Genomic DNA, 25234 nt, shown 5'->3' with positions numbered 1-25234 from the left:
CGGATCTAGGATTTTCTCGAGGAGGAGGCGGATTTTCAAAAAAAAATTCGAAACCTTTGACGACCTTTTTTTTTTTTTTTAAGGTCGACCAAATTGATTTTTCGAGCTCTCCCAAAGCACTGTTTTGCCCCTATTTTGGCTAAAATTTTCTGCGCCGAAATTCTGCGTGAAAAAATTTTGACCAAAAAATTGCATTTTTTTGGCGCGCGTTCCCCTCAAAGTTAGTATATATTGGCGCCAAAGACGCTTTTAGAAAAATTTTAGGGTCGGTCGGCCAAAAATGGATTTCTGAAAAAGTATCAAAGGGGAACCCTTTGGGTCGGCAGGGGGTCAAATCCCTGAGGAGGAAGAGCGTCCGCCCCCCCCCCCCCCCCCCCGTCCCCTCCCCCCCCCTAAAATCCGCCCCTGTATAATATATATATATATATAGTAGGTGTTAATAGAATAAAAAAGAGTGGATATGAAAGGGTTTGCCCATCACTCCCAGGAGTTCAAACCCTCACCACCTAGAGGTTCTTCTTCTGGTACTGTTCTATGCCGCAGTGAAGTTTCATGGATAATTTTTTGGTCATATTGCATTTTTATAGTCTCTCTAAAATTCAAATTCAATCGATTAGAATTGATTAGAAATGGATTATATTGTAAAAACTTTTGAAGCAATATAGAGGGTCATAGAGGGGGAGGTAGTGAACCGTGATTTTATGGGTGAACGCGTGTTCTGTTCGTTCGGGCTCGAGTTCTGCAGAAAGCTGCAAAAAAGTAGCTTAAAATTTTGGAAAAAATTAATCGATTATTAAAAACAAAAATGGATTTTATTTATATCTGAGATTATAATTGATTATAATTGGTTTTTGGGGTTGTTGGGATAATTGATTTTTTTTTCTGAAAACAGTCGATTATAATGGATTAAAAATCCATTTTGTTTCTTAAACTTTGCCGTAGACAAAATTTTAGTCAAAAATAATCCAATATAATCAATTTTTATCCACGAAACTTCGGTGCAGGATGATATCCGTTTTTGGTATAACAATCTCAAAATTTTTCTATAAGCATCTTTGGAATTATAGTATAATTATTTTCATGGGAGCAGTGTAACAATGCAGGAATTGACTTAAATTGTTCTTTTGGTCTCTTTTTTCAAAAGTTCACCTGTGGCGCAAAAAAGGATAGAAAAATTTGTATTTTTCAAAAACTCGAATGCGCATTTTCTTTTGTTTCTATAGTATTGTGAAGAGCTCGGAAAATTAGTATGCGCCTTATAATAATAATAATAATAAAAAATTGTTTCCATACGATATCTAGTTACCAAGTTATTTATAAAAATTTATAAATACAAATTAGAATCGTTTGGGAGAACACCCAATAAAGGTCAACAAAGATTTCGAACTATTACTGACGATCCCACCTCCCCTCGAGAAATTTCTGTTACCATCAGTCACGTTTTGTTCTTTAGGCGTCCACAATGTCAGTGGGACTCACTGGACCTCTGAACTTGAACGGATTCGGAGAAAGAATGCCCAAGACTGTTGACGTTGCTCAGAGGGTCGGCGAAGACATTCAAATAGTAAGAACATGCATTTTGCATTCATAGACTAACTTTCACATATTTAAACTTCACTAACCTTTCTGTATAACCAAAATAAAATTGTGCTCTATCGGTTCAAATAAAGTATTAGAAAACCGGCGGTCGTCCTAAACCCCGACTGATAAATTAACCTGTTGTATCGAAATCAGTCTTATTCTCCCAATCCCAATTAATCAACTGTGTCGCTTAACCACGAGACTTGCCGCAAGCACTACTAAAGAAACTTAAGACCGTATTTTCAACCGTATTTTCAAAACTCGAACTGAACCGCCTGTCAGAAACTTGTGGCTTAGTTCTGGTTCTTGCAGTTGCATATGTCTTTTAAGCGTGGTCTCGACTAAGATTACTCAAGATCAACACAAGTTAAAATGCAGAAAATTAAATTAAAATCGTTCTACTTGTTCCTTGCAAACGAATCTAGATAAGGGTGTTGGGCGGCTGATTCTTAACTATTCTTGGCTTGCTTAGATCAATGGCTGAGAATAAAATAAATTATGAAATTAATAGAAAATATGGTCCTTAGAAACGGCTGATACCCCCTTTTTGCTCCATACCAGGCGCGGATTTAGGAACTTCTCGAGGGGGGCGGATTTTCAAAAAAAAATTTGAAAATTTTGTCGACCTTTTTTTAAGGCCAAATTGATTTTCTGAGCTCTCCCAAACCACTATAAAGCCTGTAATATGACCCAATTTTCTGTGCTACAGGCATATTTTTGAAAAAAAGGCCAAAAAAAGGCGTTTTCAGACATTTTTTGGAAAACTTCGTTCCTCAAAATTAGAATAGATTGGCGCCTAAGGCGCCTTTAGAAAAATTTTAAGGTTAGTTAGCCAAAAATAGATCTCCTCAAAAAATATTGCCTCAAAAAAAGCTCGTAAGCTCGTAAGCTTCTTGATAAAGGGCTTTCATCTGTGATGCAGAGAAAAAATATTGTCTCAACTTGACTATGACACTGAAATTCAGCCCAGTCTCGATCAAACCTCCTTTTAAAGTTAATTTATCTATTTCAATCGCCTTTGTTTTAGAAAAAAATAACATAAACCGGAAAAACTTTCTTTTTTGAATTTTTTTCTGAGCTCAGAGCAGTCGAAACATTTTGTGATTCTTATTCACTTTCAACGTTGCTTTATCCTTTTCAATCGCTTTTACATCAGATAAAAAATTTGGGAAATTTTTATTTTTGAATTTTGTGCTGAGCTCAGAGCAGTCGGAAGGTTTTGTGCTACTTGCACGAAAGTACCCAGCAAAGGCTTTTTATTTGGATAGAAACTTTATATAGATAACCTGACCTAATTTTAGAAACTTATTATTTCTCATCTAACATTAGAAATATACCACTTCTAGAAAGAATATTTTTAAATCAGCTCACTGCTCAACCGCAACGAGATTTTAAAAAATTTCAAATGCTTTGATGGCTCTTTTCTAGTTCCACCCCTTCCCCCTTGATATTTTCTAAACTTTAATAGTTGAAAGTCTATTTAAAACGACATTTCATGTTATAAATTGCAATGAAATGTGTCAGCGTGAACAAGTGAACAAGTGTGTCCGAGTGTTGAACACAAAAGTCTAGCTAACGGGTAAGCATGGGTTCGACTCCCACCATCAGAAAGTTTTCTAGCTAAAAACAGCCTTGTTTTAGGTAGTTTCTGATGAGAAAGACGATCAAAAGTTTTAAGAAAACCCCTGCTTGATTTAAAGATTCTGTCAGATAATTAGATTAGAAGTTAATTGTTTCTCATCAGAAATAAAAAAAAAATTTGGTAAGGGCAGCTACTGGACATTCTTGCTTTTCAAAAGCTTGATGCTTTAATTCGAAAAATAACGAAGAAAAATGTGTTCTTTCTCCAAAACAATTTTCGCTTTTGAAGTAGTGTTATCTGAAAATTTGTTTCAAAAATCTGAAAACTATACGGGGCTACAATAAATAAGTGGACACTTGATTTCAACGAGCAAGGGAATCAAAATTTTTTCTTGGCGTTTTTATGTCTTTCCTTGCAACATGCTGAGATATGGAGTTGAAAATTTAACACATGCTTTATGAAACTTGTTCAAAGGACTAAATCTGGTCAAAGCTAGAGAAACATTGCTTTGAAGCCGTAAAACAGCCAGTAATTCCTAAATAGTTTTAGAGGTGCTCTTGATGTGGAAACATCCTTGCAAACAACTTAAGAAATCTGAATCCATGGGCTGAAATTGTTTCTTTGGGACAATGACGGATTTGGCTTACTCTTTATTCCGCGGAAAAACAACACACTCACTAGGTGAAAAAATAACTGGATCCGGGGCAAAAAAAAACGATCATAAATGATTTGACCTCTAAGACATTTACGAGGTTTTGCTAGTTTTCAGAGACAACATAAGTGGTAAGGAAAATCTTGTGCATGGATTGATGCAGTCAGTTTTCAAAAAAAATTTGCTGGAGGAGGAGAATTTATTGGAACGTTTCATTAAGGGGTGCAGCAGCGGCTCTAAGGAGTTGGACGTCCCCTCTCTCCGTCCTCGGTTGTTCAACCCCCCTAACTTTTCAAAAAAAAATTCAAAATAGCGCTAAAACTTACTTGGTTCTTGTTTTTTTTTCCAAAGTTTCAATGTTTTGGTACATATTGCAATGTTCGAGAACAGTTTTCATATCATTCAATCGGTTTTTGGTTCACTGATTGAGGTTTTTTCAATGTTGAAAGCGCTCTAAGCTCTAAGCTGGTCTAAAAAATTTCTTAGCTCGTTTGAAAAAAAGTCAGAACGTTTTTTATCAACACGAAGATAATTTGTTAGAACTATCTTAATACATTTCAAAAGAAAACTCAAAGGTTTTCATATGATTGGTTATTCGTTTTTTCATGATGGTTTTTTGATGTTTAGTGAAAAAAAACATACCTGGCTACTAAGTGCATGAAAATCAGAAATTAAGAACTTATATAAAAACTTACAAAAACTAAAAAAGAACTTTCGAATTAAAATTAGGTAAAAACGTTTGGTTCCGGTCAAAAGAACACACTTAACTTAGTAATTGGCCAGGTTTTTTTCACTCAACGTTAAGACGCTTCGCAAAAAAAAAACGAGTGATATATCATACTGGAGCACTTTTCAGTTTTCTTTGGGCTGTAGTAAAAAATCTATCGAATTGTCTCCGTGTTAATGAATTATTTTCTGAATTTTTGAAACCAACTAAGAGCTTAAAGCAATTTGAATATTTTGTATATGCTCAATCAGGAACCAATAGCAGATTGGCTCATAAAAAAATCTGTTCTGAAACATTGACTTGCTCATCATTTGTACTATAAAGATCAATTCGTTTCATGAACATCAGCTGATACGATGTTTTATTATGATGAAAAACTTAGCTTTTCACGAACCGTCTTGATGTTAATTGAAAAAAGAACCGACTATTAAGAGTATTCTTTGAGGTTTTCGAGGACCGAACATTAAGTCTGAGCTTTTTTCAAAAAGTGTTTTGTTTTAGGTTGGAAACTGGAGTGTTGAAAATGGTACAAATATCACCAGCAATTCCGCAGCTGACGAGTCTCTGGAACTGCTGAACAACAGAACTATCAGAGTGACAACCATTATTGTACGTGATATAAAAATTCTGTTCATTTTTGAACATCTACCAGTAATGGATATCAAGCATAATGTTTTACCCCTTCCCATACCCCTTCGCTAGTATTGATTATCACCCCTATAGTAGCTAGTATCGAATATCCCCCAATGAAGGAATATGTTACGGTTTGAGCATTAAACAATAATAAGCCTAATTCCCGTACTGCTTATCAGGGAAAAAAAGTAGCTTTCATAATTAATTTAGACAAAATATATTTTAAAAATGTGGTTCTAATTCTCAAACTTGAGTATTACAATTTTAACCAAAAAGAATTAAAACAAAAAAAAATTGTTTATTTTTTCTTGTCAAGTTTTTCGAGTTTTTCAAGAATTTTCATCGAGTTTTTTAAGAATTTGCTCTTTTTTTGGCGCAAAATTCGATGTATGATCATAAATAAAAAAGAACAACTTTTTGTCAACAAAAAATTCTATTCATACAATTTCCATTAATAGTTTTTGATGATAAAAGTCTCAAAGCTGCCCCAAAAAAAAACTTTTTTTCAATCACGCAACGAATTTGTACTCAAACAAACATTTTGTAAAGAAAAACTTTTTGCAGGCAAAACTTAGATTTTGTGTGCATAACTTAGTCCTGGATACACAAAAGTTAATTTTTTTTCCATTTCTCTGGATAATTTTTTTTTTCAAAAACGCTCAAAACGCCTATTCATTTTGCATGACTTGATCAATGCATGATTAATTGAACATTCAAATGTTTTTTTAAAAAAATCATCTTTGAAAAATTTCGGAAAAACTTGATACTTTCATTGTATCCTTTGTTTAAGAGTAATATGATTCCGCAAGTTTTCGTTGCTTTGTAATTTCAAGACGGTCGACTATTTGGTGACTCTACTTTTGAGTAGCCAAGGTCTTTGTCACTTGCGTTCGGTTACGAGCGCAACCCAAAAATTTTGAGAAAAGAAATTTTCAAAAAACTCCATTGGTGTATGGAAAAAAAATTATCCTTCAGTTTCGATTTATGAAAAATCACTAATCATAGACCTTTCATGCAACTTTTTTTACTCCTGGAATTGCACAAAAAATTTCATGACTAGCAATTTTCCATTTATCAAAATTGTATGATAAGCATTTTTGGTCAAACGGGAAATTATAGTGGTGACATTATTTATAGTAATGCATACTTTTTCTAAATTCTCAGTTTTTAGTTTATCATTTGTTAGCTATAGTAAGGATCTACTTAGCAATCTCCAACCTCTCCCCCCCCCCCCCCCCCATGGTACATAATTAAGAATATCCACCCCTATAAATAAATACAGTAAATTAGCACTGAGCTTTATATTGAGAGTTCTAATTTTGCTGCATTCTGATTGGTCGAAAAATCCACCATTTTCATCTATTTAACAATCTCTCCCCCTTTCTTGAAAGGGATGGAGATTGTTAGGTAGATCCCATAGTAAAAAATATTTTAGTAAGTCAAAGTTTTGTGTCTGAAAAGGTTTCGTTTTTTAGCAACCGCCATTCACCATGTTGAAAGAAAGAGAGGACGAGTTTTCAACGGACAGTGTGCAGTTTGAGGGGTACTGCGTGGACCTGCTGGAAAAGATGAAGATATACATGCTAAAGGACGGAATCAACTTCCAGTACACTCTGAGTCTGGTGAAGGACGGGAACTATGGGTCCAAACAGGCCGACGGATCCTGGAACGGAATGGTCGGCGAACTGCAGAGGGGGGTAAGTGTCATTGTCCGTGGGCGACAGGGAGCTGGGGTGGGGTGGGGGTGTACACGCAGTTTGGAAAGAAGAAGGAAGTTTAACTATCTGATTTTAATAACGAAATTGTTAGTTTGCTAGAATAAGTGTACTTGGCATATTCTGTGCCACCTGGGTAGTGTGCGCATTTTATTATCCTCATAACAAGAGACTTGTATTGTGACGAGCCAAAAATCAGATCATTCATATCAAAAGCAGTCATTTAAAACCTGTTTTTTTTTTACTAAACCGGTTATACGCTGGATTTGCATGGAAAAACGTATGTCGAATTTTCAATCCAGGTTGATATATCATAGAAACTTTTCATACTGTTATTTAGAGATCTCTCGACACGTTGACGCGACTGCGGCGGTAAACTACTATGCTGCTTATGCTGTTTAATTTATGCGTGAGGCGACAAATCGTCGAAAGAGAAGTTTGGTTATTGCAGGCAACAATTCATATTTTTCAAAAAAACAGGCCATAGTTTAAACTATTCGATAATTTGTAACATTTATTGAGCGACAAACAATAAGTTGTGCACTGTATTGCTCATATGTCAAATATAGGTGCAGTCGATTAAAACGGAGCTAGCGGTCGATTCCGATTAATGCTTCTTCACGGGTTTCCGCTTGTTCGAATACTTACTTTTTCCAAAAACTTCACATTTTTTGTAATATCTTTTGTATCCGAAACATGCGACAAACAGCTGAAATGAAACAATTGCAGAAAAATTAAGGACAAAAAGATTTGTGGAACATTTGCGCAAGACGATAAGAAAGACTAGTAACATCGAATCTAGTGCGGTGGAGTTTTCGTAGTCTTTGCATGATCCCTGTGCATGGAATTGAGAAAAAAAGCGGAAATCTTCCCTCGGTTAGTTTTTTCGAAATAATCCTCGTAGTTATATTTCAGTAAACGAATTGGGTTACTTTGAGTAGTTTTTAGAACGTCTCTCCTGATTTTGGATTGTTCGATTTGACTCAGTGGTTCTTTGCGATTGTGGTCAGGTTTTGGTTCCACAATAACCATTTCCGAATAACTTTTCAAGGTCACTCTTGAGGGAACATTTGTGCGGGTGCATTAAAAACAAATCTTTTAGGTGTTATTGGAATCAAAACTTATAAGTTTTCATAAACTAGTTTACGGCCTTTTTTAGAGAACGTTATAAAGCGAATCAACAATTTTATTTGGTGCTTTTAATCTCCCATAATTAGTAGTACAAAATTGGGACAGACAAAATTGAAGAAAAAGAGCAATAAATCTGTTTCAGACAGTTTTCCTTGAAAAAGCAAATTTTTTGCAGACAGAAATTATGTCTCATATCACCTGAAAAATCAAACTTGCATGCAAAACGTGCTTAAGAATGTCATATTGCTCTTTGCAAAACTTTTCTGTCTGTTTGAACTTTTTGCAACTCTCTATACATAATTGCGTGCGTATTTGTTTTAGAATTAAGGCCTTTGAAATTGGAATTTAAAAGGTATGATTTAAGCATAACTTGGTGACAAAATTGTTATTCAACCATATAAATCTGATGACGCAAAGGGGTAGTACAACAGTGCCGAAGTCCAACAATACCAAAAAGTTGTTCAACAGTGCCGAAAAAATATTTTGAACTTTTTTACTGATCCCAAATCACTGACAAGTAAATAAAATCAAATTGAAGGAAAATGAAAAGTCAAAATCAGCCATTTTATTTGCTATCGTTTGTTAAACAAACGAAAATTTCCGAAGCGCGACGTAATAACTTTTTCTGAACAAACAGTTAACTCAACAAACTAACACCTTTTCTTCTCGGTTTCGCTCCATAGCAAAACAGTATTCAAACAAATTGCCAGTTTTTCAGCTAACTAAAAATTTTCAAATATCCTAAGCTTTCGGCACTGTTGAATGCCCCCGACGCAAACATGAGGCAATTAAAATTGACAAGCAGTTAGCGTGGCTTCCCGATAGAGCGGTTTGAAAATACAGCGGTTTGTTCAAGTATCCCATACCAAACATCAAGTGTGAAAACTTGGTACGTACAAAATTAATACAATCGATTCACTTGCCCCAATTCAATTTGGACCGATTTTGTTGTGAGGCGGGATAATTCGCCACGCATAAATAAGTCGCTTTCCGCTTTCAATATTATGTGAAAAAATATTCAAAGCGCGGATAACTTATTTGAGAGCATGGCCAAATTAACAATTTTCAAACTCTCGGAACAACAAAAAAACAATAAGAGGAAAATAATATTTTTTCAAATTTGAACTCAGGGAGTTGATATATTCAATTGGGTATAAACATTTTTCGTTAGAACTTGTCTTTTTTCGATCACCGAAAATTGACTGATTAGAAAAAAACCACCCCAAACATAAACATTCAGTTTTTTCGTCAGTCGACAACACAATAAACTATTGATAATCAATCTTGAATTTAATGGGGAGAATATTTGAGAATACGATTCCAATATTTCTCAATTGGAAAAATTATAATTTTTTTATAGACCAGAAGCTAAAAAAAAATACCACCGTTTGTAGTTGAAAAGTGAACTTCAGCCATTCTTATTTTGGTGTACTTCAAAAGAATTATAAAAGCTGAGCAGACAAATCAAATGACTTGTTTTTAATCCAAAAGCTCCTGGGACCATTTAGTACGGTCTCGATTTTGGTAAACCTAGATTGAGTCTTTCCCTGGTGAGAAAAGACAGTTACTCTTTTCTCCTGTTATCACATACTTATTATATAAATAAAAAACTGTTTAACTCCTAGAGCACTCCGGAGGATTTGTAGCCATGTCTTTGCTTCAAAACAAAACTAATTGACGTTTGTGTTTGGTAATTGATTGGTCAAGCATGATGATTTTGCGTCTTGGTGCCAATCTGAACAAACTTCCAGCAATTCAAGGTCACCTAAATATACTTTAGTTTAATATTGCATGAAATTTAACTTTAAAAAATCTTTTGCTTGAAAAAGTGTCTCTAAACTACCAAAAGACAACATATTTTTGATTTTCGACTAAATTATGGCCAACGTTTTTAATGTTTAGTTCAAAACAATTTATGACACCTTATTTGCAAGCTCTCGTTTTTCGAGAACTTTGAGTTAGTGAACTGCAACAGTTTTTGTGAGTAAACCGTTTCTTGGGAGATAAAACTTTTTATTAAGGACACTGCATGGAAGAGCAATAGGAAAGTGCCTAAGGTCGGTGGTTCGAGACTCGCCATGCTCGTTGCTTGCGAAGGTGAATAGCTTGTATGTTGTTCTTTTCGCTGGTGGAGATCGATAGTTTTAATCATCACGAAAGCGTTTCACATATGAAATCAGGAAGGTCGAAACTAGAGTTTTTCTTTCCGTACTACTGTTAACTAATGGTAGCTACTCGATCCATCTCTTATTCACATCTTTTCAAACCATACCGTCTCCTCTCCTGAAACACTACTCGCCTGGGACATAAGACATCCAAAACTGCCAAATATTTATATTCAGACTAGCGTTAAATGAACACACATTATGTGCACCAACTAAACTATTCTTGCTTTCTTATAATGCGTAGTCTTGAATGGTAAGAGCTGAAAGAATTCCCGAGGAAGCAAGTTGTTCCAAGCCATATGCCGCAAGAAAAAAATGGAATTGCCACTGTTTGAGCTGAAAAAAAACAGAACAAAATTAACTAAAGAAAAAATTATACACTTATAGCAGCTTCTATGCTTTGAAAAATCTTGATTTTATTGCAGCAGCTTTAGTTTTACAATAAAAATTTCATTTCTACCGCAGTTATACTGTTTTTATTAAAAAGCCTGAATTCGCGTAAAGGATCACGAAATAGAAACGTGGAAAAAGAAATAGGTAGAGAGTTTGGATTCGATATGAGTTCGGAGTCGCCTAAGCCGCTGCCGAGAAGCCGAAATCCGTCGTCAGCAACGAACAGAAGACAACCCGAGCTGAACGGATCAAGCGCTGAGCTACTCGGAAACGCCGAACGACTTCTGGCGAAGCTGAACAAAACCCCCTCGTATGAATACCGCGAGCAGAAACAGCAACTCGGAGCTCTGATCAAATTGTTAAGAGACCCTTTGTTCCAGGAAGTGTATAAAGCAAATTTAGAAGTTGAAGAAAAGCTTGCAAAAGGTAAATTATGGCCATTTTCTCAAACTTCGCGCTTTTTAAATTATTTTTTATAATCCAAACAAACTGAATTTGTTGTCCCGGTCATTGAAAATGGGGAGGAACTTTGTATTCGATTGTCTTTTAGTTCTTTCTTCTTTTTTTGTTTTCTATGCAAAATAAGGTAGCACAAGTAATCATCGGAATGGGTCGAGTGATATATTATATTAATACCCTTTCAATCGTGATTTGAAGGACATTTAAAAAATTTCAAAAAGTTGTCCCAGTGTCAATAAAAACAGCTCTGTTGAGATTTATCTGATTTCAAGCCAGTATTACCAATCGTGTAACGTTCGTTATATGAAAAATTGACATTTAAGCTCGGAAAACTTAATTTTTTTAAACAAGAAACTTCATTTTAAACTTCTTTTCAATTTTTTTTTCCAAATACATTTTCTAGTCTGTTTTTCATTATTTGCAGCCATTGTTCACGAGTATGCCTAACTGGCGAACTTTCTACGCGATTGTGTAGTTCTCTCATCGCACCATGGACAAAAAATGACTCCAAAAGTGGAAAAAAGAAAACTTTTTTGTAAGTTTTTCATGTGAATATGGTCGGAACGTTCTGTGCTGCTTGCACATTCACCGGCTATCCTAAAATTTTTTCTGACCATTCGAAAGTTTAATTACCTTTTAATATACAAACACTGCTAGAATTCCATGAATCAATGCGCGCAAAAACTGAAAGTTCGGTGCTTTTTCAAAGTTTTCCAATCTTGTTTAGATCTGAACAAGTTAAACGGAACTTCAAGTCTTGAAATCCAGGAGGACATAATTGGCATCCAATCAACATCTCAGAAGACTCTCGAATCATCGCCTAACTCTCTGTTCGGCCTAGAAAGCGAAGTTGATAATGAGCGAGGTTTCGTAAAATCCGAAGAATCAATCGAAGACTTTGTCGAAAGAGTCAAAGGGCCGAATCAAATTCACCGAGCTACGTTCTACCGAGATCCAGGGGCCTCGTTGGGATTCAGCGTGAACAAAGTTTTGCTCAATGAACACGAATACAAAATGATTGTGAATGATATAAATTCAGATGGTGTTGCTTTTAAAGAGGGTTTGAGAACTGGTGATCAAATCTTAGTAGTCAATAAAGTCATGTTAAGAAGCTCCGAAGAGCACGAGGAAGCGTTGGATATTTTAAAATCGACAGGAAGAATTGAAATTATTTTAGCGCAAAATATCCAAAAGATGACGAGAATTCAAACCCAAAGACAACTGCACAGAGTTCTGCTTCAAAACGACGTAAACAGTGGACTGGGATTCGGAATCATTTCGGATGAGGGAAAAATACTAATCGAAAGAATCGTTCCAAATACCCCAGCTGCTATGGCAAATAATTTGAAAATCGGCGATGAACTTGTCGAAATTTGTGGTAAAAACGTTCGCCAAATGCGAATCGAAGACGTTTTCAGAGATCTGGAAGCTTTTAAAATGAACCAAGTCGAACTTGGCATTCAGCGAGATGTCCGTCTAGACGAAAATTTTTATGTCGACGGTGAGACTTATGATGTAACCATTGAAACAAATGAAAAGGGAATGGGATTATCGGTCAATAGTCCTTTGGACAAAAACTCGACTCTCGGAGTCACGATTAAATCAGTCGTGGAAGATTCGCCGGCCGAGAGACTAAGCATGATTCGCGTTGGTGATCGGATTGTTGCCGTAAATGGCGAATCTATTTTTGGCAAAACAGCAGAGGCTTCCATGAACAAACTGAGACACGCGGGAAAAATTGTCCACTTGACCTTGATGCGCTATCATCGTGAAATAAACAATGAAACGCTAAGACCGGAAGCTTCAAAAGGAAAGACGAATCAGGACGTTGAAAAAGTTTGTCGTAAGTGGGAGCAAAAATTAGGACCCGATTTCGAGATTGTGGCTGGATCAGTGACAAAAGCGGACCCAACAGGAGGCTGGGGGTTCAGTCTTGAAGGCCTTGAAATTGAAGAACCCAGCGGAGAAATCATCAACCAGCATTTCTTGAAAGTTATTGCTGAGTTTGGACCGGTAGGAAAATCTGGCGTGATAAAAGAAGGCGACGAGCTGCTTGAAATTGTGGAACCCGAGAAAAGCCGCGTTGTAAGAAGTTTAAACCACGCCGAGGCTGTTAAGATGCTATCATCTATGCCCCCAAGCGTTCATTTTGTAGTCGGACGGAAAACCATCCCAAACAACGACTTGCTATTGGAAATTGAAGAAGAAAATGATTTGTTGCCGGTAAACGATTCGCTGAATGAAGGCGCTTTTGTTCTGTCTGAAGATCAAGTGTTGGTCGAGTCACGTGAGTCTGTTTTTGCGTCGACTAAAAATGAATTCGATGATGATGAAGATCCTAAACCAGTTCTGTGTGATCTAAAATGGTCGTGGGAAGTGAAGGAAGCATACATTGCAAAGCAGCCATTTGATGACCTTGGACTTAGTATTACTAACTACGAGAGGAAACATATCATAATCGATGAAATCACGCCAGGAGGTGCTGCGTCGAAGACACCTGAGTTAGGTCTCTATGACAAATTAATCTCAGTTCAAGGTAAAAGCATTGTCGGGAGATCTTTACCAGAAGTCATTGAAATGATAGAAGACAGTTCAACAGGACCTCTTATGATCGGTGTTCGAAAGTTGGAACCAAACTTGAGAAGCGAAAGTAACTTATCAAGTGAAGCGAAAAGGACTAGGTCCAATTCACCCGAAGCAGTTTCAACGTCTTATGAGTCCGACAACCCGACCCCGCCTCCTCCATTGACCTTAAAACATGAAGAGCCCGAAATTGTCATGCAAGCTCAAACTACCAGTTTTTCAGCTCCTAGAAACAATACCACGCCCTGGAAAAAAGATGAAAAATTAAATGACTCGGTTAAAGAACGGTCGCCTAATGTTGAAGATCTTGGTAAAGTGAATTATGCAAACTCACGAGAAAGTCAATCACCAGGTTCATCAAACGATGAAAATCAAATCATTTTGCCGAAGTCTCTTGAGCAGAAAATAGCTATATCGAAAATGAAGGTCGGAGTCATCGGTCTGTCGGTCGGGAAAGAGCCTAGAGGAAATGGAGTCCTTGTCAAATCGGCATCACCGGGCGGGGCCGCAAGCCGAGATGGCCGAATCGACGTTGGAGATATTATTCGGGCCATAAATGACGTCACAATTTGGGGAATGGACATAAATGATGTTCGGAGTTTACTTCGCGAACTCGGCCGAAAAGAAGACGACGTATTTGTTACGTATATAGCACGAGAAGACGCGAGTTACTACTGGACACATGAAAAGGTTCCAGAAGAGTTGACCGTCAAAATGTGCCTCTATTTCGAAGGATTGGATTCGGATGCAAGTTTAGCACGTTCAAACTCTTCAATGTTGGTCTCGAAAGTTAAGCGAAACGCGAGCTCGTTTATGACACCTTCGGCCGACTCAATTCTAGAAGACGAGGCTTCTCCGGTCAACTCAAGGCCAATCTACAGCGAGAGCAACCCTTTCAAAGATCAGGACAAAGTGAAATCAAAAGCGCCATCATTTTCTGCTCCTCGAGATGACAGCGGAATTGCGGTTATTGACGAAGCGCCAGATCATGAATCGTTCATATTCGGACCAAAACGACTAGTTGAGGTCCGAAGAAAAGACGGAGAGCCTTTAGGTTTAAGTATATTGGGCCATGAAATGGGCATTTTCATCAAAGATGTGAATACGGGGAGCCCGGCAGCGGGACAGTGGGAGTCACGTGGTACAGATGAGGTTCTGAACCCTGGTGATCGACTAATTTCAGTGAATGGGCAGAGTTTGGTGGGAACAAGTCAACAGGATGCGGTTTTGGTTATCAAAGGGGCGAGATCCCCTCTGATGTTTATTGTACAATCATGCACGGTGAAAGGGAGCGAAAATGAAACACTGTTTTCATCCATTAACTGAATCAACGAAAGATTTCAGATAACATAACCTTTGGGCTTAGGTTCATAAATGGCGCAGATAAATTTATTTTATAAATCATTTTGCAGAATTGTATCGGTTTCTGTCTTTATTATAAAAAAAATATGTTATCGCTCGGAGCTCCCTATTTAATTCAAAAAAAATCCAGTAGTTGGTATAAAAAGAATCTAACAAAGTGAAATCAAAACAAAGCTACACGAGACTTATTTCAAATCAAACGGCAGTCAAAGCAGTCAGTACTTCACCCTGGTATGAGCAATTTTGTTAATATACGAGTGCGATGGTTACTTTTGCAGTTTGATCAAAAGTTGTACTTAGTAACAATTTTTTAAATGACAAAAATTAATAATTAAAAACTTATGACCGAATTCTACACCTTATTTGATGCCATATTCACTAGTAACTGGAAATCTAGCATTTTTCTGCCAAAAACCAATAAGTTTCAAAACTTACATTAGTAATTCATTATGATTCTCATGATTCATCAAAAAAATCATGAAATCAAGGTTATACATACAATCAGGGTCGGGTATGGGATTTTCTCGAGGGAGGATTTTGAAAAACAAATTTTTCGAAATTTTTGTCGAGGTTTTTTTAAGTCGACCAAACTGATTTTCCGAGCACTCCCAGAACGCACTATAAAGATCCTTTTTTGACGTAGGCAATTTTTAAAAAAAACAGGTCAAATAAGCCATTTTTGGGTGGTTTTTGGAAAATTTTGATTTAAAAAAATGCGTTTTTTCGGCGTGCGCTCCCCTTCAAAATGTGTGTATATTGGCGCCCAAGGCGCCTTTAAAAACTTTTAGGGTTGCTCGGCCTAAATGGATATCATAAAATAACACTAAAGGGAGACTTTTTGGTTAGTGAGGGGGTCGAATACTTGAAGGAAAAGCGCCCTCCCGCCTCCCCCCCCCTAAATCCGCCCCTGACCCATGAATATGCGTGGAACTTGAATTTGCGTGGAAAAAAATCAAAAAACAATTAAAACACACCCGAGTACAAAGTTTCTGCCCATTTCAACTGCGGAACAATAGGTCTTCTAAAGTCCTTGTGTATGTGATCCAAAACGATAGCTGAAACTTAAATTCTATAAGAAATTAGTCTAAACTGGTTCTGAGTTGCCTGCAAGGCAATCAGTTGCTCTCATTTTTCAGACTATTGAAGAAAACAATGAAAGATTCATTGTCGGCTGTTTTTTTTTTCAGATCAAAAAACACAGAATTACCGATCGATTGCTATGAAAAATTCTAGATCTTTCCAATTTATTACAAGCGGAAAAAAGATGCAAAAAACTAAAAAAAAGAATATTTCTAATAAGTTTGTGTAATGTTTTAAGTGAATATAAGTAAAGAGATTGTTATGAAGATAATGCTTTGAGAAATTGAAGAATAATTGAAGCTTCAACCAGTAGTTATCAATTTCAAAAACGTGTAAAACAACCTAGGGTAAGTTTCTTTACTGTCATAAAATTATGTAAATGAGTGTTTAAATTATTTGGAAAAGCAAAGTATTCAGACCATTTTTTCTTTCACAACAAAAACTAAGCTTTGACATGATATATTATTTCGTGAGGCAACAATTTGTAACAAGCGACAATTCGGAGCAAGCGACAATTTCTAACAGTAGGTAGATGAAGTGATAAATACTGATTCACGCGCAGTATTCCTCTCGTCCCGGATGCAAGCGCAGCGGAGCAAGCGTATTCTAATTGCCAGTGCCTTGTTACGAATTGTCGCCTGTTACGAATTGTCGCCCTACCTTATTATTTGACATCATCTGACGTAAATTTGAGGAGTATTATTGCTTAAAAACACATACTTGAATCCATTAGTTTGCCACTCCATGCCTTCGATGGCTGGTCAAAGAAAGTTTTTGACGGCTTTTTTAACAAAAATTAATTAAACTTCAACTTTTTTTCCGTAAGCTTAAAGGTTTATAAAATCCGAAATCCCCTTTGCAACTTTTTGTTTTTTTGCCTGCTTTTTTGCGTATAGTTTCTAGTTTGAAATGCTGTTATTTCAGGAGGCGGACTTGGCTGTTGCGCCTCTGACCATTAACTACCAGAGACAGGACGACATAGACTTTTCCACACCCTACATGAACTTGGGTATCTCCATTCTGTTCAGACGGAGGGAAGACAGGACCCCCTCCATCTTCTCCTTCCTCATGCCACTACACATGAACATATGGATGTACCTCATTGTAGCATACATAGGTCAGTATTCAATATTTTGGACTTGGGGTCATTTTGGACTCTCGTTTTGGACTTTTACTGAGATTGAGTGTTGCTGGATGATCCAGTTAATATAGATGCATATACTTTGACACAATTTAGATTAATAGCCAGAGACATCTGAATGCGGACAAGAATGTCTCTTGACGATCTCTGGTTTTAAATAGGACACCCCGCTTTTTCAAGCATTCAATCCCATGATCACTCAAAGGTTGTACTAGAGAACCTTTGGTACTATTTAACCACAATCATGCTCAACCGATCGATCATCAAAACTTTGAATCGGCGCCTTCCGTTTACAAAACTTACCAAAATAGATTGTTTTGGAAAACGTCCTTATATTGTTTTGGAACACTATGTACTATATGTGCCAATATTTACTAATTTCGACTTGGGCAAGGAGCGCCGAAAAAATTGCCTAAAACGCCCTTTTCTACCTGCTTTCTTTTAAAGTGATTCGGCAGAGCTCGGAAAACGAACTTTGCCGACCTTAAAAGTCGACCTATTTGGAAGACCAAAAAATCCTAGATCCGCTTCTGCACCTACCTACAAAACCTTTTCTATAATTAAATCGAATGCTCGCTCGCAGCGCTTCCAAATACAACTACAAATATTTAAGAAAAACTATTGGGAGGAGCAGCGAACTAAAGGGGATGACGTCCCCCTCCCCTCCCTCCTCAGTCTAAACCCCTAACCACTCAAAAGGTCCCCTTTTGGTACTATTCAAAATTGTCTATTTTTGGAAAACAAATTCTTAAACAATTCTACCGGTGCCTTGAGCGCCGATATACTTTAATTTCAGGAGAAAAGAGGAGTGGGGGCAATTTTTTTTGTTCGGCCAAAACTTCCAAAACGAGCGCTAAAAGATCACTCTTGTTTTTTTAGAAGTTCACCGGCGACCGTGCTGTCCATATGAATGACGTTTTATCTTTTTTTATAAGATATAATTTCTGGTCTCACAGATATGATTTTGCGAAAAAAATGCTAATGTAATTTTTGAAGAAATATGTTAGCTCAAAAACGTCGAAAAAAGTTTTTGTGTAACTATCAGGTAGACTACCCAAAATGATAATCTTTTTGGACCCCTGTTCGATTCGTCTGCAGAATCTGCGCTTTTTGAATTACAACACAACTAATTGCTTTATTTAGCCATGAGTTTCGTGCTGTTCGTGTTGTCCCGCTTCACACCCCTGGAGAGGGAGCTGCCGGATGACCCCACCGTGCCCAAACTGACCCTGTCCAATTCCTTCTGGTTCTCAGCAGGAGCCATGATGCAGCAGGGCTCAGAGATAGTGCCCATGGCCACTTCCACCAGAATCGTAGCCGGTGAGTTGAAATAGTCAAGGCTGACTCAAAATTATATCCAGAAAATCTCTTTTTATCTTTTTTTTCAAAAAATCCATTAATTTTACCTTTCCTGAAAAATAGATGACAACCAATAAAAGATGGTCTCTTTTTTACCCAATTGGACACCTTTCGTGGTAAATATTGACCAATCTGATCTGTTCTTCCATGCAACAATAACTCTCTTTGAATATTAAAATTCAAAAATGACTCAACAATTTATTCGAAAATTGGAATCACATGGAACACTCTTGGCTCATCTAAAATGTCTACGTTTTTTCCTACCTATCTCTAAGTTTCACTAACTATTCTGTCTCTCTCTTTCCTCTCTGCGCCTCCCATCTGCAGTTGGTTGGTACGTGTTCACACTCATCATCTTCTGCTCATACACTGCCAACTTAGCCGCATTCCTCACTGTGACCAGAATGGAAACCCCCATTCAGGATGTGGAAGACTTAGCCCAGCAGAGCCTCATCAAATACGGCACTCTGTCATCATCGTCTTCTTACGCATTCTTCCAGGTGAACATTAAAATAGTCAACAGTGATTTTGCATGCGAGTATGCTTCAGACTTTACTTGATTCTGGTTGAAAAAAAGTTGTCTATAAAGAAAATTGTCAGTTGCAAATCTAAAAGTTGTGCTGCTGTTTCACGTGTCTGTTTCTTTTTATTTCTTTTCTACTAACTTTTGATTCTAAACATTTCATTTATGAGTTTGAAATTTCGAGATTTTTTATTTGTTTTTTCTTCCTTTTGCTCCAATTCTTGCATTTATGAGATGAGAAAGCATTTCAAAAACGGATCAAATTTTAATTGTTCGACCATTGAAAGTGGGGAGGAACTTTGTATTCGGGTGTGTTTTAATTTTTTTCTTTTTTTCCGACGCAAAATCAGTAACCACAAATAATCATTGGTCTGGATTGAATGATATATCATGTTAAGCCCTCTCAGTCGTGATTCGAACGACATTTCAAAACTTCAAAAAAGTTTTCCCAGTGTCGAGAAAAACCGGCTTGGAATTTTTTGTTTTTCCTTTAATTACGAGCGAGTGAGCAGGCTTACATTAGCTTATTTATGCTTAATTTAAGCCTTGGAAATTAAGTTTTAATGAAGTTAGTTTTTGGAGTTTTTAGCTTCATCTTAGGAATCAAAAACTTCAAAAATTTGGGGAAAAAATTTGAAAAACTTTTTTTTTAAAATTAATTGTTTCAATTTTTTTCGTTTTTCTTGTTATTTGTCTTCAAAAATTATGTTGTAATTTTTTAAGACTGGTCGGAACATTCTGTGTTACTTGCACAGTAACCGGCTATCCTTGTTTTTTTTATTTTTTGGATGTAAAAAACTTTTTTCGTTCGCAATTTTAGTTATATGCACAAGGCTGGTCGTATCAGGACAAACTTTGAATGGCTTGATTGCCCTTTGAGGGTGTGACTAAACTTTTGAAAGAAGAAAAGTAAAACTCGACATGACTGCCCATATCAATGCGAAGCCCTGAATGCTTCAACTGCCAATTATGACTTCTTAGAACTAATTGATAAAAATTTCGTTCACATCTTGAATGCAGAAATGTCGAGTACACGTAGTAGTAGCGCTAGTAGCAAACCGTCTAGTAGCGCTATCGAGTCCGAATAGTTTGCCTCATGGCAATTAGAAACGATATCTGATCTGGATTAAATCGCCGCTCACAAGTTACAACTACGCCGAGTTAGCATCCTTTCGTCATCATGAGAGATCTCACTCCCATTTTTTGTTGGGAAAAAATCATTATGTCTTCTTATTTGTTTTTTGATTTTGAAGAAAGGATGGCAGCGTCTGGCAATATATTTTTATAATTAATTTTTTTTTTAAATTAGAAAATCATGTCATTGATCCTAAAGGTCAGTTTGGACATATTAAGGGCTTAGCTCTGGTACGAGAAGTTTTGTTTACCTTTGAAATTGTTGAAAGCTGAAAATGTTTCTAGCTTTTTTGTTGCTTGGCATGAATAGTTGTGCATGGTATGGAAGTCCTTCGATATGCTGAAAAGAGAGTTTGTTAAAAAAACTTTTTGACGCGTGAAATGAAAAGTTTTTAAAAAAATTTAGCGTCACTGTTAGGATAACGAAGTCCCAAATTCAATGCTGGCAACAGGAAATTTCATTTGATTTTGTTTGTTAAATGTTGTGTGTACCTGAATATTTTCTGTAACACATCCAAAAAATAATCTTTTTGTTTTTGAAAATTGGATCATACATCTCATCTTGTATCTGACTGTAGGAAAATAATTAAAAGATTAGAAAAAAACTGTGGCTCAGTTATTAATTTGGTAAATTTGATCAGTATAACAGAAAAGACGAGTCACTTACATTCGTTTAGCTGCATGGATGTTCCACAGTTTTTGTGTGTGCATGTACTTCCTCTGCAAACTCATCAGCATGCGAACTCTTATCTCTTACCTTGTGCTCACATCCAATATGGGATTGGACGAAGACGATTGGTGGAGTTTTCTGTCCAATTACAACTTACAGTTTGGCTCACTTCAAGCGGGAACGACTCAAGACTATCTTGAAAACGTATGAGTTGTTTTAAAGGAGATATTTTAATGGTAGAAGAACCGGATATGCAAAAACTTTCAACCGCAATCAATATTTTCTAAACATTTCAAACTGCTGGATTTTCAGAGGTGGCCAGTCAATAAACAGAATGGTCTAAGAGCAGAATGTGCCGGCCGATAGCAGAAAAACAGGAGAATATCAATTTTTATAAGCTAGTCGGTAAATTAAGTAAGAGAATTGTCAATATTACCAAAGAAACAAATATATTTTATGTTATGCATAATTTGATGGATTCGATCGGGATTGTTTAAATTGACAAAAAACTTGATGAAGTTAATCAATTCATGAATAACGTATTCATTTTTGGTATTATTGAAATTTCTAACATTTGTTTATTATAAATTAGCCCGTATAAATAAAAAAAAGTAGATATTTTTTAGTTTTTCTGCTCTTGGACCCATTTTGCTCTTAGGCCATTCAGCCCAATTTCGAATGCTCAATTATGAGTGGCTAAATTACATTTTGAGGTTGCATAACAATATTTAGACTGTGGTTATTCAGGAGTTTCAAAACGCGAAAACAGTCGCGTTTGGTACCAAAATAAAAAACCAGTCACTTTTGAACCAAAATGAAAATCCAGTCATACTTGTATCGAAAAGAAAAATCAGTTTTTTGTACCAAAACTTAAAAAAATAGTTGCCATTTTGATACAGTTTTGATTATTCAAAACATAAATAATCAGTCCCAAATTAAAATATCGACTAAAAATTTAAGGGTTAACTTCACATTCTTCCACACAAGTCGGCCATTGTATAACAATAATTTTTTATTTAAAAGTTGCCAATTGTCAACGAATTTTGACAGCTTTGACGCGTTTAATAAACCGTCTCCTTTTTCTAGTCTGTTTTGGAGCAGGCACTCCCTTTATTATAAGATCCTATTGATTCTCTACAACTTTTTCCTGTTGCTTCAAATACCGAAAGGCCAGCCACAATTTTGGACAATGAAGTTGAATTTTTCCATTCCAAATACTATTCCACACCTCGCAAAAGTTGTTTGTCCGGAGACATGCCGGCCTGTTTTATACCCTCCACATTTTAGGAGGGAAAATTTGTTTCCATGTTTTGTGGAATTCTCTGAAAATCTTTGCATCTCCGAGTTTTGAGCAATTTTTTGAACTACCTCAGTCTCACTCAAAAGTTTAACAAAGAGGGGTGCTTTGATCTTCAGGTAGATAAGCAGAATTATCTTCTCAAAGTTTTTTAAGCCTGGGTCTTGACAAAAGGATTTTCGGACACTAATTTCCAATAAAGTTCTGAAAATTGTCAGAGTGAATTAAAAATATCACCCGAATTTCTGTTTTCGGGAAATCCGATTCGACGGCCGAAATAATGCCTCGTTCATACCCTGTCACAAAATCTGGGGGACCCTTTTATGACCAGCCAATCGCTTGATTTTTTGCCGATTATTTGAAAAAAAATTTCGGTATAGACAGGCTCGTTTTCCACTAATGAGTCCGAAAACTAGCGGCAAACGTCGATCTTCATATATCCCGAACAATACACAGAGCTGCTCGTAAGGCGGTGGTCTGGACATGAAAGTTCCCTCGCCTCCAATTTAAGCATGGTAACATGAAAGTAAAGTTACTATAACTTTATGGTAACTCAAGCATCAATAACATGCGCTAAAAATAAACGCTTTGTGTTTGACGTGAATCGCGATTTTCCAGTTCATGTTGTGAGATAGGAGGAACAATTTTTTTTCGCGCTCTGTAGAGGCAGGATTTAAGAGTTTTGTACTCTACAGTTGTAATTGACTCCAATACGTTTTAAACATGTTTGTTGGGTCTTTTTTGTCAAATACTTCACCACTTTCTGTCAAATACCTTCCATCGATATTTCATATCTCTCGTCATTGTCTGTGTGCGTTCCCGGATAATTCTCAATTTTTTTGAAATCGACTGGTAAAACCATTTTCACTTCGCTTTTTGTCGAACGAAACAAAAAACAACGTATATAAACAGCTTTGGAACTTATTGAGTGGGTTAACCAACAAAAATTCTCAAAAATACAAAGTTTTCCCATTCGCCAAATATATTAAATTTAAGTGATTTTACATATTATTTTAGCTAATATCAATAGTTGACAAGGGAACTTTTTACATAAACTCGATTTACTTTGATTTTTATGTTTTCATTCGACCGGCGATTTACCACTGAAACTAAATTTTAACTGTTGAACCGGCCAAATTCAAATTATTACGTAATTTGCATGAATTTATGAAAGTATTAAATAACTTTTCATCATATTTCATCTTTAATGGTTTTTTTCCCTAGACTTCTATGTAATTCTTAAGTTATCTTGATGTAATCTGTCGGTGTAAATTTCAGGTCTTTGCAAAGTTCGAACCCACGGCCTTATGATTTTCGATCACATATATTACCTTTCGGCTATATTTGGTTGAAAAATTCACATTTCGCGTTATCTTTTTTTGTTACATATCGGACCGTTTATTCATTTTTGTACAAACGGGACTGATTTTTTTTTGGTACAAATGACCGTTGGTACAAATTGGACTTCACCATTTAGACAACCGCGTATTCCTGCTCGTCCGTAAGCAGACAAACGCTTTATTAACCAACAGAATCGAGAAAAGGAAGACATTTTTTGTTTCGTAACTTTTTTTCTCATCTCGATTCTGAATGGTTAGTATAGCATTTGACTGATTACAGACGAGTGTGAATACGCGGATGTCTAAATACAGACCGCACTGCACATTTTGGGCATCTTTTGGGCAAGTAAAATTGATGTTTATATCTGGTAAGGGAAATGGTAGAACAGCCCATCTTTTTCCCACAGTTCAGATTTAGGCACGATTAAATCTCCAAGGATAAAACCTTGGAATGAAAATTTTCACAAATGAAATTCTGACAACTTATTTTAATCGATGGATGAATTTATCTTACAATGAGCTTTATTTGTTCATGAAGCGTTTTTGGGCTTATTGCAGCAACCATGCTTGTCTGTGATCCCAATGAGCGTTTATTTTGAAACAAGACTGATTAGTGCTATGAACGTTCCAGTTCCTTTTGACGTATCTGAATTTTGTGATTAAATAATGACAAAATTAAAAAAAGTGTGTTTTTTTAATTTTCCCCACTCGCTATTTCAAATATTAAGTGATGTTTTTCATTAATGTACGTTTAATTCGAACCAATTAGCTAGCCTTGGTTCAGTTTTAATGGTTTCTGAGCTGTTATAAGTTTCCGCTTAAACTACAGCTACGCGTTAAATATTTGAGTTTTTGAATAATGCATGAAAAATCTTACTTTTAGAAAAAAAGTGCACAAAAATTATTGGTGTGAAAAGCAAAAAATCAAAGTTAGACGGTGCATGTCCGCAAGTTTGTTCCTTATATATGATTTTGGGAGGAATTTTAAACGGAAAAGCCGAGAAATGTTTGGCCCTTTTCACAGAATACTTTTAAACAAAAAATAATCTGTTTCCATTTCATAGCAGGTTTTTCACCCATTTCGACGAACCCACGGATACTTCTGCCCAAAAAAATGAGCTGAAACTCGTTCCAGGCTTGGCTGAATTTGTGGATTTGTTGTTTTTGAGAGCATTTGTTATTAATGATAAGATGTCAAGGACAGGGGGCCAATTGACTGATCAATGACGTCATGAAAATTACTCGGAATGTTCTAGAACTCACAGCTGCCGACATACGTGAGAATGTTCCAGTTCATGGAGCGCCACAGCCCCTACTCCTACGTCACCTCCACCCAACAAGGCATTGAGAGGGTCCAACAGGAGGACTACGCATTCTTCATGGAGAGCACAATGATAGAATACCAGGTGTCCCAGTTGTGCAATCTGACTCAAGTGGGAAGCCCACTGGACTCCAAATTCTACGGAATCGGACTCAGAAAAGGTCACTTCATTCAGTAGCGTGCAGAGGGGAGTGGGCATGGGGCGGGGAGGGGGAGACCTTTTTCTCCTCCTCAATTCTAGTTACCAAAGGGTCCCCCTTTTTACAAAGGGTCCCCCTTTTTCCAAAGGGTCCCCCTTTTTCCAAAGGGTCCCCCTTTTTCCAAAGGGTCCCCCTTTGGTATAATTTTACGACGTTCATTTATGGCTGACCAACTTTAAATTTTTT

At 36.5% G+C, this 25234-nt stretch overlaps 2 protein-coding genes across 3 annotated transcripts in view; both read left to right on the top strand.

Annotated features, from left to right (window-relative positions):
- Positions 1-25234, top strand: part of LOC134846882 (glutamate receptor ionotropic, kainate 2-like) — a 50444-nt gene that overhangs the window by 20716 nt on the left and 4494 nt on the right. The window contains exons 9-15 of one of the 2 annotated variants that reach the window (XM_063864293.1): positions 1454-1564; positions 5044-5151; positions 6651-6872; positions 16988-17180; positions 18348-18524; positions 20898-21094; positions 24784-25009. In XM_063864293.1, the coding sequence (XP_063720363.1) occupies positions 1454-1564; positions 5044-5151; positions 6651-6872; positions 16988-17180; positions 18348-18524; positions 20898-21094; positions 24784-25009 (1234 nt within the window). Of the gene's footprint in view, positions 1-1453; positions 1565-5043; positions 5152-6650; positions 6873-16987; positions 17181-18347; positions 18525-18890; positions 19064-20897; positions 21095-24783; positions 25010-25234 lie in introns of both variants that reach the window. The other variant, XM_063864294.1, reaches the window with a different exon arrangement.
- Positions 10446-15194, top strand: LOC134846881 (multiple PDZ domain protein-like). The gene is made up of 2 exons (XM_063864292.1): positions 10446-11005; positions 11766-15194. Exons 1-2 carry the CDS (start codon positions 10744-10746, stop codon positions 14945-14947), a joined length of 3444 nt encoding a protein of 1147 aa, XP_063720362.1. The 5' UTR covers positions 10446-10743; the 3' UTR covers positions 14948-15194.

The sequence above is a fragment of the Symsagittifera roscoffensis genome, chromosome 5 (genome assembly GCF_963678635.1).
Source record: "Symsagittifera roscoffensis chromosome 5, txSymRosc1.1, whole genome shotgun sequence".
Taxonomy (NCBI): Eukaryota; Metazoa; Xenacoelomorpha; order Acoela; family Convolutidae; genus Symsagittifera; species Symsagittifera roscoffensis.
The sequence above is the reverse complement of the archived record's forward strand: the minus strand, read 5'-3'. Positions and strand labels throughout refer to the sequence as shown.